Here is a 20,003-nt window from a genome sequence, read left to right as displayed (position 1 = left end):
ATCTAATGGAATGGGTATGTAATGCTGGCTGTCGGGATGCCTCCTGTCAAAATACCGACATCGGTATCCCGATGGTTGGTATCCCAACAGGGGTCGGGTAAGTATACTTATCCTTCCCCCTTCTCCCCTCCTCCCTTCTTGTAGCCTAACTCTAATCCACCTCACCCGAACCCTAACCCTCCTTGTTAGTGTCTAAACCTAAGTCTCACCCCTTCATGCCTAAACCTAATCCTCCCCCCTTAGTGCCTAACCCTAACCTCCCCTCAGTGGTGCCTAACCCTAACCCTCCCCCCTAGGGGTACCTAACCCTAACCTCTCCCCCAAAACCTATCCCTAACCCCGCTACACTGCCTAAACCTAACACTCAGCCCCTGCAGCTACCGCTAAGGGAGCCCCGGACTTACCTAATTTGGGCTGCCGTCCTTCTGGATTTCGGCTTCGGGATTAAGATAGGCGTCGGTATTTCAACGCCTATCTTAAGTCCCGTGTCGGACTATCAGTGTCAGGATTTAGACCGACGGCATGCCGTCCACCAGTCTCATAACTACATACCCATCTAATGGTGGTATTAGTTAATGGGCACAAGCTTTCAAGAGCTTGATGCATCTGGCCATATGGGGGACTACTGTGCCACTGGACCACAGCAGGTATCTCCTGTTCAAACATATGGGGAAGTGAATAAATGCAATTTTTTCAGTTTTACTGCAAAAAAGCCTTTGATAGATCTCACCACAAGTGAGGAGCGTGAAACTGGAAGGGTTATGGAGCTTATCAGAACATTTGAAGGGGAGACGTTTCAAACCTCCTGAAGAGGACAAGTGGAAAAGTTGCCCATCGCTCATTGGCTACGATGGGCAACTTCTCCACCTGTCCTCTTTAGACGATTTCAAACATCTCCCCCTTAGTGAGTAGCTGTGATGAGAGGGGGGACTGATGACATGAAACAGTGCTAAAGACACCATCTGGGTGCTAGACACACCCCCTAGGCGATGACATACACAGCCCTCTAGAAGAGCACACGATAATGAAATGTGCTGCACATGCCTACGGTAGTGATAGTGACCAGCTTTCGACAAGAGGGAAGCAAAGATGGAAAAATTGGTTCCCCAATGCTTCTGCATGGAGGATACGACTGCTGCAGAGCTTTCAAAGGAAGACCTTTCAAACATTTCAGTGGTTGCAGGTCAGTGACTACACTACCCAGGCATGGTGCTTGACCTAAACTATAATCTGCAGACCATCGTACACATCGGCCAGCCAATTGGTGACTTCTGCTCCTTCATCTGATCTCATGTAGGAGATCCTATGGTTCGGAAGACGCCTGTTTGCGCAGGAATATAAGAAATGTCATTATTATACCACAAAGGTTCAACCTGAAAATGCATAAGATGATTTGGGGCAGGGCAAAATGTGAACTTCCCTGATCAAACAATCTTGTATCGTTAAACTGTATTTGCAAATATGGAACAATTTATATCAGTAATATATTTCTATACAATTGATGCTTTGATGAAGATTACTCTGCCCCAGCTTTTTCTCCTAAACCTGCCAATTGTGAATAATCTCCAATAATCTCCTCCATTCTCTCCAGCCTCATGCCCCATGATTCACTTCCAGTTTCGTGCTCCATCTGTGTCACCTTAAGCCTCATGCCCCTTGTGTCTCTTCCAGTCTGATGCCTCACGTCACTTCCAGCCTCGTGCCCCATCTGTGTCACTTCAAGCCACATGTCCCCTGTGTCACTCCCAGCCTCCCTCCCCATGTGTAACATCCAGTTTCACTACCTCTGTGTCACATCCACCCTAATTCCCCCTGTGTCACTTCCAGCCTCATACCCTATCTGTGTCACTTCAGGCCACATGTCCCCTGTGTCACTTCCAACCTCATGCCTCCTGTGTCACTTCCAGCCTCATGCCTCTGTCCTGTGTCATCTAAACCCTCACACCTCCTGTGTTACCTCCAGCCTCATGTCCATGTGTCACTTATACGGTCAGGCCCTCTGTGTCATCTACAGCCTCATAACCCTGTGTAACCTCCAGCCTCTTGCCCCTTATGTCAACCTCAGAGCCAAGCTTCTCCCTGCCCCAATCCAACTCACCTTCATTGTCAGGCTGCCTGCTCCTCTTTGCCATTCCTCTTCCTTTTGGTGGTTTGACGTGATGACATTAAGGCTTACACTGCACCGCACAGCGAAAAAACACTGGGACCTGGATCAGAGGCAGCCACAGCATGACAGACAGCAGCACCGTCTGCATGATCCACTTTTCTGGGTGGCGCATAGCAAGCACTTTACCCTTAACCTATAGTGTCAGGGCTGCGGTTCCCCCTGCGTACAGACTATAGGATCCAATCAACCAAAGTTATGTACATAAAAACCAAGATCCTGTTAGTAAAAACAAAAATCTTTCTGCTTAATTACTCACCACATCTTGTCTTTCAGTGGCACAGCTTCATATATTTTTTCATATTGGCATAGCATGTGGTCTGTATTTTTTGAAGAATGCTTGAATAAAGAAGCCCACACCTGCAAAAATGTGTTGAAATAAAACAAGGAAAAGGAAATGTCTATGTATGAAGATTAAAATAAAGTATCTGTTTCTTGTACCAATGTAAGCGACTGGTTTATTTATTAACGATTAGTTACATAGTGCCAGGATACTGTACAGTATGCTGTAGCGCTTTACGGGACACAGTCAAAATGCAGATGGCCAGGAAGCCGTCCGATTAAAATCCTGGCATCTAAATAACAACGCAGGACTAAATACAGGCGTTGAAATCCCGACGCCCGTCTATATCCCGAGGCTGGAATCTAGACAGGTGGTTCCTCAAACGAAGGTAAGCTGGGCAGTGGTAGTGCTTAGCAGCATTTTGGGGTGAGGGTTAGGATTAGGAACCCCCGGGGGAACTTAAGGTTAGGCACCACCCTGGGAGAGTTAAGTTTAGGGTGCAGGGAGGGGGGGTTAGGTTTAAGTACCACAGGGGGGAACTTAGGGTCAGCCATCACCAGGGGTAGGTTAGGGTTAGGCAACATCAGTGGGGAGGTTAGGGTTAGGCACCACTAAGGGAGGGTTAGGCTTAGGCGGAGGAGAGGGGTGGGTTGGGGTACTTACCAGCCCCAGTCAGGATCTTCAGCATTTGGGCTTGTGGTGTCAGGATTTAGTCAGATGGCTTCCCAGCCGTCTGCATTTTATACCCAACCCCACTTTACAGTTGCGAACAAACACAGTAATAAACAAGATAAGGTTTTAACCAAAGGGAGGAATGTAAGAGAGCTCTACTCATAAGCTTACAATCTATACTCCATTAAAAAAAGCAAATAAAACCGGTGACCATTAGAGATGTGCGGGCACAGTTCTCATAGAATCGACAACTGAAGTTTAGGAGTTCGGAATCGCTTTGGGCTAACGAGTTATACTGAGTCCTGGTTCGGATCTTCCCACAGTTTGGGATGCAGATTTAAAAACCAAACTCGAGTTTTGGATTGCATGCTGACAGGTCCAAATGACGTCATCCTAGCTGTTTTTTTTTATTTTACATTTTTCAAAAAATACAGATCCAAAACTGAAACACCAAAATCAAATCACAGAGATTAATCTGGACATAACACCAAAACATGAGGGCCATCGCTAGTGACCATCCATCACACCTTAAATAAATAGAAACTGACAGCAGCAATACATGTATGGTGGACACAAGCTCTGAATAGGCCACCTGTAAGAGTCTGTAGTCTAGTTTTCAATCAACTTATTTTTGAGGCGCTGCCTTACCTCTCTCATTATTGTTGTAAGGTCTCCTGACAGATCACCATATTCAATATCAGTGGCAGGGTAATAACCATGAAAAGCAAGGCAGCCATTGGCCTTGAGCACTCTAGCTGCTTCATGGACAAATTTGTCAACCTGGAACCAATGAGCAGCGACACTGGCATTCACTAGGTCCACAGAGGCATCTTTCAGTGGTAAGTCTTCAGCTTGGGCCACCCTAGAGAGGAGAGACCAAGTGATTGATGCAGCCTAGTTTTGTTATATATTGAGTAGCCAAATTATTAGGACCATCAGTCAATTTTGTGCAAAGTAGCTATTCTGCAATTAATGCTGACATAGGACGTCTGAAGCTGCATAAGATCAGAAAGGTGAAGGTATGCAGAGACTAATAAAGTGTATCATAAAATAATGGGTTAGTGATACAATCTGACAGCATTTAACATACAATAATTGTTGGCGCTCGCAGCAGCGGTGCCAGCATTAGCCAAACAGCTGGACTGGTGAATTGTTCGTGGGCGACAGTTGTTAAAGTGCACACAGAGTGGTCCAGCAGACAAAACAGGGGATCTGAGCGCAAGGCCTGTAGTTGAAAACAGCTCGTGGATGCTCAAGCGGAACGTAGATTGGATAGGCTTGTTCAGTCCCACAGATGGGTAATGGTGCATCACATCATGAATAATCCCAATCAGGGACCAATTCAGAGGGCCTCACATTACACTGTATGGGCTACAGAAGCAGAAGGCTTGTCCATACGCCATTGCTATCTGCTGCAACCAAGGTGAAACACCACCAGTTTGCCATGTGGTCTGATGAATCAGTACCTATTTTCAATTTGCACCATTCTTGCATCATCTCCAGTCTTCAGGTTGGCGGAGACAACGTTATGGTAGAGGACATAGTTTCATGGAAGTGTCTGGGCCCTTTAAATCATCTGGACAGTTAGGAGAATCCATGAATATAAATTTCAAGCTGTATTACGAGCACAAGGTGGCCTAACAAAGTACTAACCTGGTTTTCATAATAATTTGGCCTCTCAATGTAGATTGTGATATCTAGATGGTTGAATAACTATATGATACTCACATGTAGGACACATTCTCCACTACAGAGTTTTGTCTGGCCAAATTTATTTGAGAATCACTGAAGTCTATTCCCAGAACCTTCTTGAAGTGAGGAGCTAGTGGCAAAGTGTATCGCCCAGTCCCACAGCCAACATCCACCGCCATTCCAGGAGGCTGCCCTTTTTGCTAAGGAGAGAGACAGGATACATTTAGTACAGATTTGCATGCGAAGGGTGGCGATGGGTCATGCATCCCGCCCCATAAGTTTCTAACCTTGAAAGTTGAAAATGATGAGTGCATACATGACATTATTCAGAGTCAGTCGCAAGTGTTTCAATGCTTCAACTTGGGACTGTTATGCACTGCACATGTGGGTCTCTGCTTTCATTGTCTTTTGCTGTCTCAAGTCCGACTTACACCTCTCTGCAGCTAGGGGTTGGCTGCGGGTCTGGATTGGGCATGTAATCACAGGAGGTAAGCATAAATGTGACTGCAGTTGGTGTGCGGTTGCAACAAAAGTACACTAAGGGCATGTTCTGGGTGTGTAGTCTCAATTTAAGAAAAAAATAAATAAAAAAGGCTGCCCAAAAATGTCTCAAACGCAGCTTCACGAATGGGTCTGACTTGCGTTAGCTCATACCCTGGTGTAAGTGTAAAGTTGATAGTGATGACTGAGTCTAATACTGTAGGCGAAAAACACAACCGTCAATTCAATTACATGCAAAAAGGAGTAGTGCTTCAAAAAGTCACTTTAGATGGCAAGTAACCCTCGTTATACAGAAATAAAGAATGAATCATTCACAATTGGGGAAGGGGAGACCTGCATATACTGTATATATTTAGAAGTGATGAAATGAAAAAAAAAAATGTGTGCTGTGATTTTTAGAATTTGCAGTGCTGTCAGTGAAGTGCTCTGTCACTCCAATCTCATCTCAGCCAGGTGCGACAAGGGGAGGAAGCCGCAGCTAAGGGGAGGGATTTGCAGCTCTACATTAGCAGATGTGAATGCCTGAATAGATTGCAGAGATACTATTTGCTAAAAAATTGCAAACTGCACCTAAATTTCAGACTGTACGTATTACATAGCTTCTCCACATAATTGCATTTGTTACCATATGAGAACTGTAAAACTGAAATAACAAGCGTCATTGACAATTTACTGATTGCAAAATATGCAGACACACAGATCAGGGCCATAACTAGGGGTGAGCTCTGTGGGCGGCACTGCCGCTGCCCGATGGTCCCTGCATCTGGCTAGCAGCAGCCAGAATCTCTGCTGCAATGCTGGCCAGAGCCTCCTTAGGATACTTCAGACATGCACACTGCTGCCCCCTGAAGTATCCAATGGATAATCCAATGTCATTCCCGGCGATAGTGGCCAGGAACAGGCGCTCCGTTACTACAGGTCTCGCACCAAAACAGGGCGGCTGTCGATTATGATTGACAACTCGCCCCTTTTTGGAGGCGGGCAGGGGGGGTGGCTACACAAACGGAGGCGTTCCTGAAGGAACGCCTGCCGTTTGTGAGAGGCACAAATTACATCACCAGTGATGTCAGTGGTGAGCTTCCGGCTCTATTTAGAGCCGGAAGCTCATTGAGGCTTGTGGGAACGAGACCCTACCACAAGGGTCCCGTCACAAGCCCCGATGGTCGCGATGGTTGCGACCATCACGACCTTCACCTGGCCGCTCGCAAAACTGTGGGTGGTCACCCACAGCTATGCGAGCGGCCAGGAGGCCGAAACAGCAAAAAAAAAAGACGCCCGGATTCAGAGCGAGCGCTCTAAAAGAGCGTCCGGCTCTGAATCAGGCCCAGAGTCCCAAGGCGTATATTTCTCCAGACAAAAATCTATGTGCAAATACAACCATTGCAACTTTATTATAAGTATAGATAAGTATGCAAACACAGAGAGAGGAATCAATTCACTTAATAATATACTATACTTACTTTGTCTTTTACGTAAGATAAAATCATATGCAGGATATTATTTGAGACTGGGAACATGTACTTCTGATAGGCTGCTGAGAATTCCTTCTTTGTGAATAAATAAACTGCCATGCCTGCTTCTGCCAATGCCTGTGACAAAAATGAAATACTGTATATAAATGTAACCTCATATTTGTAGTTTAAAAGAACACCACATAGGTTGTTGTTACTATTGTTATTATGTCTCCCATCAAGGGTTGAACACTACCTGATTATGGACCCGATTCACTACCGATCACAACTGCCAATGTAATAGCGATTACGCACGCAGTTTAACTGCGATAGTATGCTAATCCATTGCAATTGCTATGCCGTCGCAGCACTACATAAGCACGCCCACTTTACCTTACACACATCCGTAATGTTTAGCAAGACTGCACAACCATCGGTACAATCAAGTACCATCGCAGCCTCACGCACACTTGCACAAGTTCTGACCTTACTTGGAAATTGCTAACTTCATCGGACGCTATGAGTCCTCAAGCTGCGTATGGCATCGCAGTGGATAATTTATGCACGCCCACGCAATGGCGTTCAAATGCACTGGCACGCCTGCGTTTACCCGACCACCCCCCCGTTACCACCCACAAACGGCACTTCCTGTCATTCACTTTGCGATGGGTCTGCGTAGTCACTGCAATCGCAGTCTTGATCGCAGTAGCTGGTTCACGCACTGCAATGCATAGGCATGCGCAGATCGCAACAATCAGCCGATTGCGTGCGTGTTAGCAACTGCGTTCCTTACTGAATCAGGCCCTGCAATCCAAAGTTCTACATTGTCTCCTCAGTACATTCTATACTGGTATTAGAGACAACCAAGGAGCACAGAAATGTAAATATATATATATTGTGATAGGATCACTGGTAAAGTGGTCTGTGGCAGGTACATTTGTCCCAGATTCCTGTCTTTTGTGTTTTAAACCCCCAGGAGAAAGTCTGCAGTGTAGCAGGCTTGAGTTTCGGCTTTTTGAAAAGCCGGTTTGGGACCTGGGGGTTGTGGGTGAGAGGAGAGGGAGGGCTCCACCCACGGCCACTCCAGGTTTTGGGCCTTGCAACCTGGTAACAGGCTTGTTAAGGTTTCCACCTGAGAGTGGCCAATATAAGCCTAGTGTGTTTAGGGCTGAGTGTCTCACCTGGGAGAGCAGACAGGGAGTTTGCTCAGAGACACTTGAAAACCTATCTGTAAGTGTTGTGCTGTGCCTTGGTTGCTGGTGAGGGCAATAGGCCCTGCCAGGTTCTGGTAGTGAGGGAACCACCTGTGAAGTTAGTGCCCGACAGGGCTAGGAGTTATGTTTTGTTTCCTTTATGTTATTTCTGACATTGCACAATAAAGACTGGCGCCGACCAGCTTGTACTCGAATCCAGTCTGGCGTACTGCTTCCCAGCTGCTGTGTGTGTAAGGAAGGAGTACTCTACCCAGGAGAGGGACCCCCTAACCTGACTGTGTCACAATATATATAAACAGTCCATAAGCGAGCACTCTCCAAAATATAAACTTCAATTTAATGTATCGATATACATTTATTTATAGAAATAGTAATCCACCCAGTGATTCCGCTCTGATTTAAAACACTGACATTTCATAAATTTGATCAGCATATCATTTCTCAAGTATATATATGCCCTTGGTTGCTGAAGTAGCCATTAGCCAGACAACAAATATGTTGGTTGTATCCTTATGGCAGAGAAATTATGTCTAGACCGATGATAGCCTTACATAGGGCTCTATTTATTATCATTATTTTTACTAAAATAAAGTGAAAAAGGGTGTTTTCACACCCTTTTCACATTATTTTAGTATCACCTACAGTTATTACAGGGCAATTGGAGTAGAATTCGTAAAATTCTACTCCAACCCCTAAGTATCACTTATTTTTTAGTAATCAGATGGCATTTCCCATAATTGTAATGGGAAATGTGATCTGCATGGTAGTTACTAAAAATAAATAGTGAAAAAAATACCTAGGGAGGCACTGTGATAATAACGCCACCTGGAGGTGGCATTATCTAGGGTCTCCCCTGGTTACTGGGCTCCTACTCTGCTGTAACGGGCAGAGCAGAGCCCGGAGCCGGTCCCAGTGATCAGTTGTGTGGTCTAAACAGACCGCAAGCTGACCTCTGCTAAAAAAAAATAAAAAAATGTACTTACCTGACTCCAGGGACCGGTGATCGGGGCTCCGATGATGTTATCCCTCCGGTCAGCTGGTCTCCCATAGTGCACTGTGGCCCGGTCATCAGGTGACCGTGTCCCAGCGCAGTATGGGATGTCAGCTGACCGGAGGCATGGAAAACATCACCGGAGCACCGATGACTGCAGGTAAGTGCTATTGAGGGATGGGGGGTCACGGGGGGTCCGCGATCGTGGGGCCGGGGCTTAGCACCGGGGGCGGGGCTTAGCGCCAGGGGGGTTAGCAGCGACGGTCGTTCGGCGCATGCGTCGGCACTTTGTCACGGTATTTTTTGCGAAAATACCGTGACTAGTGTACGGAGGGGATTCGCAGGGACAGAGCTTTATCACAAGCTCTGTCCCTGCAAGGGATTTGTAGTAAATCCCTGTGATATTGCCTGAATTCGCAATGCGAATTCAGTCGATAATATCACACTACAATCTGCATTCAATATGCGGATTGTAGTAAATAGAGCCCATAAAGCTCATCAAAATCATTTCCATGATCTCTTAGTGGTAATGCATCTCCACGCACTTCAAATGCATCAAGCAAACCACTCTTTTGTTAATCATTGTGTTACTGGGATTTCCTCATTGTTAGTCCAGTCACTCTAATGCCTCCAAGACAGTCTAAGCAATCCGCTGTTATGCTAGCTGTTCCTGCAGTGTAAATCTGTGGCTCACTTAACATCCACCAGACACATAAATAATACTTATGCCATCGTCAGTCGACCTCGGTCCCATCCTGGACCCGTTCAAGACTCACAACTTGTTCTTAATCAATCAAAAGATCCATCAGCAAATAACAGTGGATTGCTTAGACTGTCTTGGAGGCATTAGAGTGACTGGACTAACAATGAGGATATCCCGGTAACACCAGAAGGGCTCAATGATAATAACTAATTTATGGGATTCGGTTGAGTGCACATTGTAAGTAACTTTGATTGAGAAATGATGAGGATATATGGGTTTACTAGGTCAGGTCTTTCCCTGCCCCATTGGAACGTAATATAATTCCTCTAGTATCTTGTTATCAATCTAGTCACTAAACCCCTTTATTTCTGGTTAGGATGTCACCTGTGATTACTATTTTTTCTGGATATGTATATAGCATATTGTTGTATCATTAGTGATTTGCAGTATGCCTCATTTGATGGGTTTAGGTATTTTTTGTATTATTTTTTTTATATATTTCTACATGATGGGTCTAGATATATATTATTGTGGGAGTTGCTGTATGGAAGTTTTACATTTCCATAAATACCTTACTCATTAATCATATTATTATATAAGACTGTGTATATTGCTGCTTTAGACACTAGCACTTTTAATTGCACTGCACTTTTTGTCATTATTGCTGCTAAATTATCCAGGAATGTGATAGTACGGAGCTACAGTAATAGATAATCATGACCATGGATCACTCGCTGAAATGCAATAAGGTTGCTATGCTGAGTACTCTAAATCTGCTTTGGCTGATTATTGTCCTCATGCTGTGGATAATATGTATCTAATTGCAGCCAGGAATTAGGTTTTTTTACATTTGTTTTATTTAGACTATGTATGGTTGCTTGGTGATGGGATTGTGTGGTCACATGGTATGCGCCGCTGGAGGGATCGTAGGGACGTCGCTTTCATGGGCCAAATCCAGATGACGTTATTGAGTAGCGCCCTACCGGAACATGCGACGATTTTTTCTCACATGGTGTCTGGGGTTGGGGTATTTAAGGTAAGAGCATTTGTATTGTAATTTACATCTTGAAGACAGTTAACAAAACTGAAACGTTATTCTACATCCACCGTCTCATCTGTCTGATTATTCATCCGTGAGTGCCGCACCCTTGAGCTGTTTATCTTATTGATGTTGTGGAGGCACCTGGCAAAGTTGCTTATTGGTTTATCCGAGTGCTGGTCCTGGGATTACATTTTGTGGATATTCCCCAAGGTGGGGGGGACATATCTTGACAAGGCACCGGATCCCCAAAAGATTGGGGAGTGTATTGGCTGTTTGTCTTCAACTTCTTAACAGCGATATTCTTTTAATGACTATTGAATTTTTAATTAGATTTTTCATTTGATGTTTCCACTGGATGCACTTTATATTTATAACTTTTTGGCTACCTTGTGACTGTACCATCCTGTTACACTGATGGCTGAACCACAATATGATGTGACTCAGTGGCGTCCCTCCCAGTGGGTTCACCCGGTGCGGGGAGGGACGTTGTAAGCTGCGCGTCCCGTAAAGGGTCGGGGCCTCTCGGGCTGGGGGCGTGGCCTCACGGGGTGGGGGCGTGGTCTTGAGGCCCGATCCCCCGTGGTCCTGCTCTTTACTTGGGGGTGCAGGAGTTGCGTGCTGGCTCCCTCACAGTGTCAGGAGCCGGGTGCTGCACTTAATACTACAGTGCAGCAACCGGCTCCTGTCACTGTGGGGGAGTGTCAGTCTGCACCTTGGTGTCACCCTTCGGCGGGTGACACCCAGGTGCGGCCCGCAGCCCCCTTGTGACGCCACTGATGTGATTGAACGAATTTTTAATCCATCAAACTACCCAATTGGTGATGCTTTCACGTTCTCTGAATCTGAGGAGGCAGAAATTATTTATAAAGAGGCTTTAGATGATCAATCTGAATCACTAACATCGGATGTGATTTATCGTGATCTCTTACGCTTGAAAAAGAAAGAGATTTTAAATTGCATGGAATTTCTCTTAGTGACTATTTTAAAACCAAAAAAATACCTTGTGGTTTTAGAATTAGGAACTGTCCCACTATAGGTCGTAATGACCCAGTTTTTTGTAAACAATGGATAGCTATTTTAAATAAGTGATCGTACGACTTATTGCTATTGCTCATTGAACAATCTAAAAAAGAGATGATTACTGTGATTGATAAGATTGAGAAATTTGAGGCCTTGCAGTTATCTACTTTGCAATCTGATAAAGAATTAGATTGGATGGAAAAATGAAATAACCAAATTAGTCTGTACGTACAAACAGGATTTAATTAAATTTAAAAAGGAGAAATTGAGGTAAGTGGACATGGACAATGAGAGGCACCAAGTATATCAGTGGTTTACACAGATGTGCCAAAAACAATCTCTAAAAGATAACCATCTGGCCCTTTAGGGGTTACCACCCAAAACCCAATGTCGGGCGGCTCTAGGCGGTTCAATAGATGGGGCAGACAGAACCAGAGGGGGCAGACATGGCAGAAAGCTCCCGTTGCCACAGAGGAAGTAATCTTCAATCTCTCCTCCCATATTTTGACTAACGGTGAGACGAGTCTATTGAGAAAAGGCCTCTCGTTTATTCCTTCGAATTCCTTTTATGACTTTGAATGGCAGATTGAAAAATATCAACTGCAGCGACAATTGAGACCCAGAGAATTATTTTTTAAACATCCCAGTAATTCTTCAAAAAGTGATGATACCTCGACGAATTTGAAAAAATTACGAGAAAAATCTAGCTTTGACTCTTCGATTAAAACATTTATGTGGACCCTAGATCAGAATGTGTCCTCTAGGGTTAAGAATTGTCTATCTATACACCCTAAACTCTCCACCCTGGAACTACAGACTCTCCAGTCCCTTTCAAAAAACTCTAACTTGGTGATCCACCCGACGGACAAGGGCGGAGCAATTGTTCTACAGGATACCCCGGAATACTGTATGTCCGGGAGATCTTACAACAATTAGATGATCATAATGTTTACTGTAAATTAAGTGGTGACCCTACACTGGTTTTCAAAAAGAATTAATAGAATTATTAACTTATGCAAAAGATGCCTTTATAATTGACTATGAAATGTTTAATATCTTACTCACCGGGTTCCCTATTACTCCTGTGATCTATATCCTCCCCAAAATTCATAAGGGTATTTTCCTCCCCCAGGCCGACCGATCATCTCGGCCAGAGGGTCGTTGTTGCAACCATCAACCATTTGGTTGGATTCCAAACAGCGACCTTAGGTCAAGAAGCACATTCATTTTCCATTCAATAGCACATCCCTTCTCAATAAGCTCATATCAATTGATTGTTTACCAAATAATTTTTGGTTTATTACGGCTGATGTGATTAGTCTGTATACCGTTATTCCCCATACTGAGGGATTGAGAGCTGTGTGGAGACTACTTGTTGAAGATGGATCATTTGATTTGAGTTTGTGGTGTTACTACTGGAATTTACTTTAACTCAAAATTATTTTATGTTTGATAACATGAATTTCCAGCAGGTTACTGGTTGCACTATGAGCTCATCAGCCTACACTAATACATTTATGTTTCAGATTGTGGATCAGTTATTCTTTCAAAATAGTGATATCAGTAATGATATAATCTTTTACACACGGTTTATAGATGCTTTATTGATTTTGTGGAAAGGACCGAAGGATGGGTTTGTGAATGTTATTGAGGCGCATAATGCTACTGTTTGTCCCATGAAATTTACTTATAATTAGGGATGTGCAGGCTCGGTTCTACTCGGTTCCGTTCGGTTCTTTTTACCGAATCTTATTGGCTATCCAAAACTCGTGACAGCTGAAACCCAATAAGATCCGGTAAAAAGAACCGAACGGAACCGAGTAGAACCGAGCCTGCACATCCCTACTTATAATATGAGCCAAGAATCAATTGTTTTCCTTGACGTTAGAATTGCCAGGAATGGAGACAAATTGACTACATCACTGTTCTCCAAACAAACGGATCGTAGCTGTTAAGCTGGGTACACACTGACAGATATATTGGCCGATCAATTGATCGGCCAATGCATCTGCTGCCTGTCGGGCAGTGTGCACCCGCGATATGTCGGTGAACATCTGCGTTCACCGACATATCGCATTGGCTGTGCTGCGCAGCCGATGAACAGATATGTCTACAGACATATCTGTCCATTGGCAGGTGTGTACGGGTGATATGCAGACCGCCCGAAAACACAGAGTGGCAGCCGCGAGGAAGGAGGCGGGACACACCCCCGCCCACCAGGACATGCCCCCTGGTCGCCGGGACCCACAGATGATAGCCGTTCAGTGTGTATGAACGACCATCATCTGCAGATATATCTGCAGATCACTTGATCTGCAGATATATCTGTCAGGTGTGTACCCACCTTACTTCCTCTACTATCTTGTTATCAATCTAGTCACTAAACCCCTTATTTCTGGTTTGGATGTCACCTGATTACTATTTTTTCTGGATATGTATATACAGTACACACAGAGCAGCAGCCGCGAGGAGGGGGCAGGACATGGCCGCCGCCCACCAGAACATGCCCCCTGGTCGCCGGGACCTGCGGGCAGGCACAGATGATGGTTGTTCAGTGTGTACGAACAACCATCATCTGCAGATATATCTGCAGATCACTCGATCTGCAGATATATCTGTATAGTGTGTACCCACCTTTACAATACCAAAGTTGCCATCGTAAAACTCTTAAAGTTAGCCTACACTTTTCACAGATGATTAGAGTTATCAGGACAAACAGTGACATTGGTGTGGCTATTGTCCAATTGGATGACATGGTGGAAAAATGTGCTGCTAGAGGTTATAACAGATTCCATCTAAATCTGACCAAACAGAAAGTTTTATCGATGAATAAGGAGGATTTATTGTGTAAGAAACCTAAAGAGAACAAATTGAATAGATTACCATGGGTAACACAGTACAATGTGCTCTCACCTATTGTCAATGTGGCCTCTAATAGTCTATGGCCTCCAATTATCTGACCAGGAGCTGGGTTTTAACAATACTAGGTTGATGCCTTGTTAGTCTAGGGGTAAGAACCTCAGTGATCTATTGGTGAAAACTAATTATAAGTCAAAGAGACCCCTACACATTTTCTGTCTGCCAAACAACTTGGTTGCTTTAGATGTGCTTGCACTACATGTTGGTTTTTAATACCTGGTGACTTTTTCTTTCATCCACACACGTGATCCGCCCTCATCTTACATGCAACAGTACTTTTGTAATCTATCAAATACTGTGTCCCTGTGGTTTATCTTACATTGGGAAAACAAAAAGAAAATTTAAGGAGAGAATGGCGGGACATCGGTCAGCTATCAGAGCTGCATTAACTAGCGGCAGCAGTGAGCAACCGGTGGCTCGACATTTCCAGGAAAAGAATCACCCATTAGCCTCCTTAAAATACAGAACGATCGATCAAATTCCACCACTAGTGTGGGGTGGGAATCGGGAAAGATTATTATTAAAACATGAGGCAGAATAGATTTTTAGACTAGACGTTAATTTATCCAACCGAAAGTTCTCAATGATAATATCTCTTTGATGGGATTCAGTTGAGCACACATTGTAAGAAACTTTGATTGAGAAATTATGGGGATATATGGGTTCATTAGATCAGGTCAGAGGTCCCTTTGTCTGCCCCATTGGAACGTAATATAAAGCTGGGATACACTGACAGATACATTGGCCAATCAATTGATCGGCCAATGTATCTGCTGCCCGTTGGGCAGTGTGTACCCGCGATATGTCGGTGAACGTCGGAGTTCACCGACATATCGCATTGGCTGTGCTGCACAGCCGATGGACAGATATGTCTGCAGACATATCTGTTCATCGGCAGGTTTGTACGGGTGATATGCAGACCGCCCGAAAACACAGAGTGGCAGCCGCGAGGAAGGGGGCGGGACACACCCCCCGCCCACCAGGACACGCCCCCTGGTTGCCGGGACCCGCAGATGATGGCCGTTCAGTGTGTATGAACGACCATCATCTGCAGATATATCTGCAGATCACTCGATCTGCAGTTATATCTGTCAGGTGTGTACCCACCTTACTTCCTCTACTATCTTGTTATCAATCTAGTCACTAAACCCCTTATTTCTGGTTAGGATGTCACCTGATTACTATTTTTCCTGGATATGTATATAGCATATTGTTGTATCATTAGTGATTTGCAGTATGCCTCATTTGATGGGTTTAGGTATTTTATGTATTATTTTTTATATTTCTACATGATGGGTCTAGATTAGGAATGTGCAGGCTCGGATTAGTTAAAGTTTTCCCGCCAAATTCAGATTTTTCCCGTCAAAAATCGGGTCTCAGAAGAGGCAAAAAGTCATCTTCCATGGACAAACATCATCTTTCATGGACTTTTGTCCATGAAAGATGATGTTTGTCCATGAAAGATTATGTTTTGCCTCTTTCTGAGACCCGATTTTTGGCGGGAAAAATCAGAAGTTGGAGGGAAAGTTCGAACTAATCCGAGCCTGCACATCCCTAGTCTAGATATATATTATTGTGGGAGTTGCTGTATGGAAGTTTTAAAGTTCCATAAATACCTTACTCGTTAATCATATTATATAAGACCATATATTGCTGCTTTAGACACTAGCACTTTTAATTGCACTGCACTTTTTGTCGTTATTGCTGCTAAATGATCCAGGAATATGATAGTACGGAGCTAGTAGATAATCATGACCATGGATCACTCGCTGAAATACAATAAGGTTACTATACTGAGTACTCTAAATCTGCTTTGGTTGATTATTTTCCTCATGCTGTGGATAATATTGCCAGTTGAGAATGAGTTTTTTGACATTTGTTTTATTTAGACACAATGTAACTATGTATGGTTGCTTGGTGATGGGATTGTGTGGTCACATGGTATGCGCCGCTGGAGGGATCGTAGGGACGTCGCTTTCATGGGCCAAATCCAGATGACGTTATTGAGTAGCGCTCTACCGGAACATGCGACGATTTTTTCTCACATGGTGTCTGGGGTTGGGGTATTTAAGGTAAGAGTATTTGTATTGTATTTTACATCTTGAAGACAGTTAACAAAACAGAAACGTTATTCTACATCCACCGTCTCATCTGCCTGATTATTTGTCCGTGAGTGCCGCACCCTTGAGCTGTTTATCTTATTGATGTTGTGGAGGCACCTGGCAAAGTTGCTTATTGGTTTATCCGAGTGCCGGTCCTGGGATTACATATATATACATTTATATATATATACATATATATATATATGCTCTCACTGAAGAAACTGCCTCACATAACGGCAGAGAAATGCGTCTGGGTTTTCCTATTGTGATTCCAGTTATTTCTGATTCATCATCTACCACCTGTTGCCATAGCTGTCTTTGATTGAAGATCTCCAGTATAAGCACGGGGTTGTTCGGAATCGGTATGAGGGCTGGAATCCCGACAGCGGCTGCCCGATATGGGTGAAAATCCTGATTGTCCCTAAGGTAAGTATAGACTAACCTCATTTCCTCCCCTAACCCTAACCCCCCTTAGGGGTGCCTAACCCTAACCTTCCCCCAGTGCCTAACATTAATCCCCCCTCTAAGTGCCTAAACCTAACCCCCCTTCCCCGCCGCCTAAACCTAAGTCCCCCGGGGGGTTGCCTAACCCTAAGTCCCCCCCGGGGGTGCCTAACCCTAACCGCCCCTTCCCCTAGCCTAAACCTAACCTCCCGGGGGGTGCCTAACCCTAAGTCCCCCTGGGAGCCCTAAGCCTAACCCTCCCCCCCCCGTGGCTGTCCGCGCCCAGCATCCTTTCGATTGGGATGCCGGGCGCCGGTCTCCCAACATCGGTAAAATGACAGGCGTCTAGATTTAGATCCTTGCCGGGATAAAGCAGTCGGGAAGCCGGCTGTCGGGATTAGGTCTGCCGGCTTCCTGACTGCATACCAGTTGTTCCTAGGGTAAGGATCCCTCTTTGATAACCTTTCACATTGCAATTCCGGGTGCAGCCCAGTTGAGACCCCTTTCAGACTGGCAGCCTGACTTGGCTTATTGCCGGGTCGATGACGGCTCTTCCTATGCAGTGAACATTGACCCGGGTTACCCGTTCACACTGCATCGCAAGCTAAGTTGAACCCATGTTCAACCCTGCTCGTGACCAGGGTTGAAATGCCGGATCTCTCCTTTATTTCAACCTGGCCCTTTCACACTGCACAGTAACCCGGGTTATTGCTGCAAGTGTGAAAGGGGTATAACTCTCACTGCTGCCCCAGCTAAAGTAGTGAGTGTAATCTAAAGGCAGCTGTGCTATCACAGTTAAGGCGCCCATACATCTGATCAAGGATCTCGCAGTCCTGCGATCAGATGGGAAACGCCGACCGGGGACCATCGATGTTTAGCTATCCATCGCAGGATCACAGAAATTTCACATGTAAAATTTCACCGATTTGACAATCACGATAATTTTTTGATCGTGATGGTCATATCTGTGAAATCCAACATGTTGGATTTCTGCAATGCTGGGTTGCAGCATGGCAGGATCGCGGCAATCCATCACAGATGGATGGGGTTTTTTTTACACTGTTTCAATACTGGTCTGAATGACCTGACATTTGCACCTCAAACTAGCTTCACTAGCTACAGATGAGATTTACAACCTTACAACAGAATCACCCTGCGTTTTGCAATTACTTGCCCTAAATTAGCAAATTACTGTGTGTTTTTTTGTCCTCTGGGAAAATTACAATCTAAAACCTACGTATATAATTGATTGACCGGCAGTCGCTTTGCTGAATTACTAATTCCACATGAATAACTAATTCCATGTGGTTAGTTGAGGAACGCTGACCTTTATTTTTAAAGGCTCTCATTATCAACTGTAATCTAATGACTGCTACAAGAATTTCAGATGCTCTTTGATATTACCAGGATGCCTCCAGGATTAACACAGTGCAAACTTTTACTTGGATGAGACCACACAGTTCGGATCACTGTATCATACTGGTGATAATAATAATGAGGTTACATTTTATTAACTGGGTAGTGTTAAAGCTGCATACACACAATGATTTTGTTACCAATGATTTTCTGAACGATTTTAAGAATGATTTTCTGTCAGAATGTCTGTCAGATTATCTGTCAGATTTTTAAAGTGTAATGAACGATTTTTTTGAACTACAAACGATATTTGCATATTCCCTTAATGAAAATCGTTGAGTTGGTCAGTCTGACTGAACTACAAACTACAAATGTGAACGCGCATGAACGATAATCGTTCATCGTTTTAACTTAGAAAGTCGACGATTTATTCAACGATTGAACGATAAATGATATCGTTAACGATAATCGTTCAAAAAAAATCGTTGTGTGTATATGCACCTTAACACTTATAGTAATTAAGCTCACCAACAACAGTGTTAGAAATAAGTGAGTGCAATATTTCAGATTTTCTGGAGTCCATATATTTATAGATTTTTTAAAATATTTTTAATTATGTATGTTTTTGTTATACTGTATATTTATATATATGTTTTTAACTTGTACAGTGGTTGTGTTATATATGTAATTTTATTCAATAAATATGAATTGTCTGTATATTTTTATTGATGTTTACATTTCTGCGCTCTCTGGCTGTGTCTAGCATTAGGGACATTGCCAATTTATTTGTGTTACTTTTTTGAATATTCAGAATATATTCTAGTAGGAACAGCATTATTGATCCAAGGGAGGTGATTTCTAGATTATATTGTATTTATTAATAATGCAACTGCCCCCAAACTTATTCCCTGTTTAGGATAATATATGAGTAAAATAATCAACCATGTAATTTGTGAGGATACCGGGTTTATGTGTGCCATGTTGTCGGCCAGTTGGTGAGACTTGCCTTGGCAAAGGTGAAAGTTTATAGCGGCACAGTACCACAACACCTACACAGGTTCGTGCATCACTTAGTAGACAAGCAATAGCAAAGGAACAATGATACCTAGTGCATAAGGTAACAGTGTAAATAGTAACCACAAAAACTATTTACCACTATATATAGAAATGCCAGTGGGTATCAACACACCTGGAGTGTCTTCCACCCCCAAACAGTACTTAGGGCTTTGCACACCTTAGCATGGAGGGAGTTCTTGTTCTGTACTCTATATCCTAGCAGAGATGACCTTGATGATTCCAGACACTTGTCTATAAACCCTCCACCAGTGTGTTAGGAATGGCTGACAGCCCACTCCAGTGGGTAAATGGAGTTCACTGAATCGTGGGTGGCTCCTGATGGATCAAGCCATTTCTAGGAGTCTGCCGCCAATGAGTAATAGCTGATGATGA

The 20,003-nt window shown here is 43.9% G+C and overlaps 1 protein-coding gene across 1 annotated transcript in view; it reads right to left on the bottom strand.

Moving 5' to 3' along the window:
• Nucleotides 1-875: 875 nt before the first annotated feature.
• LOC148501830 (putative methyltransferase DDB_G0268948) overlaps nt 876-20,003 on the bottom strand; it is an 84,241-nt gene continuing 65,113 nt past the window's right edge. The window contains exons 2-6 of the mRNA XM_088449930.1: nt 6,773-6,901; nt 4,848-5,011; nt 3,768-3,981; nt 2,424-2,524; nt 876-2,337 (exon numbers count right to left, since the gene is read on the bottom strand). Coding sequence (XP_088306056.1) covers nt 2,301-2,337; nt 2,424-2,524; nt 3,768-3,981; nt 4,848-5,011; nt 6,773-6,883 — 627 coding nt within the window. The 5' untranslated portion in view covers nt 6,884-6,901 and the 3' untranslated portion in view covers nt 876-2,300. The remainder of the gene's footprint in view (nt 2,338-2,423; nt 2,525-3,767; nt 3,982-4,847; nt 5,012-6,772; nt 6,902-20,003) is intronic.

This window comes from Taudactylus pleione, unplaced genomic scaffold (assembly GCF_031769625.1).
Source record: "Taudactylus pleione unplaced genomic scaffold, aTauple2 ptg000500l, whole genome shotgun sequence".
Lineage (NCBI taxonomy): Eukaryota > Metazoa > Chordata > Amphibia > Anura > Myobatrachidae > Taudactylus > Taudactylus pleione.
The sequence above is the reverse complement of the archived record's forward strand: the minus strand, read 5'-3'. Positions and strand labels throughout refer to the sequence as shown.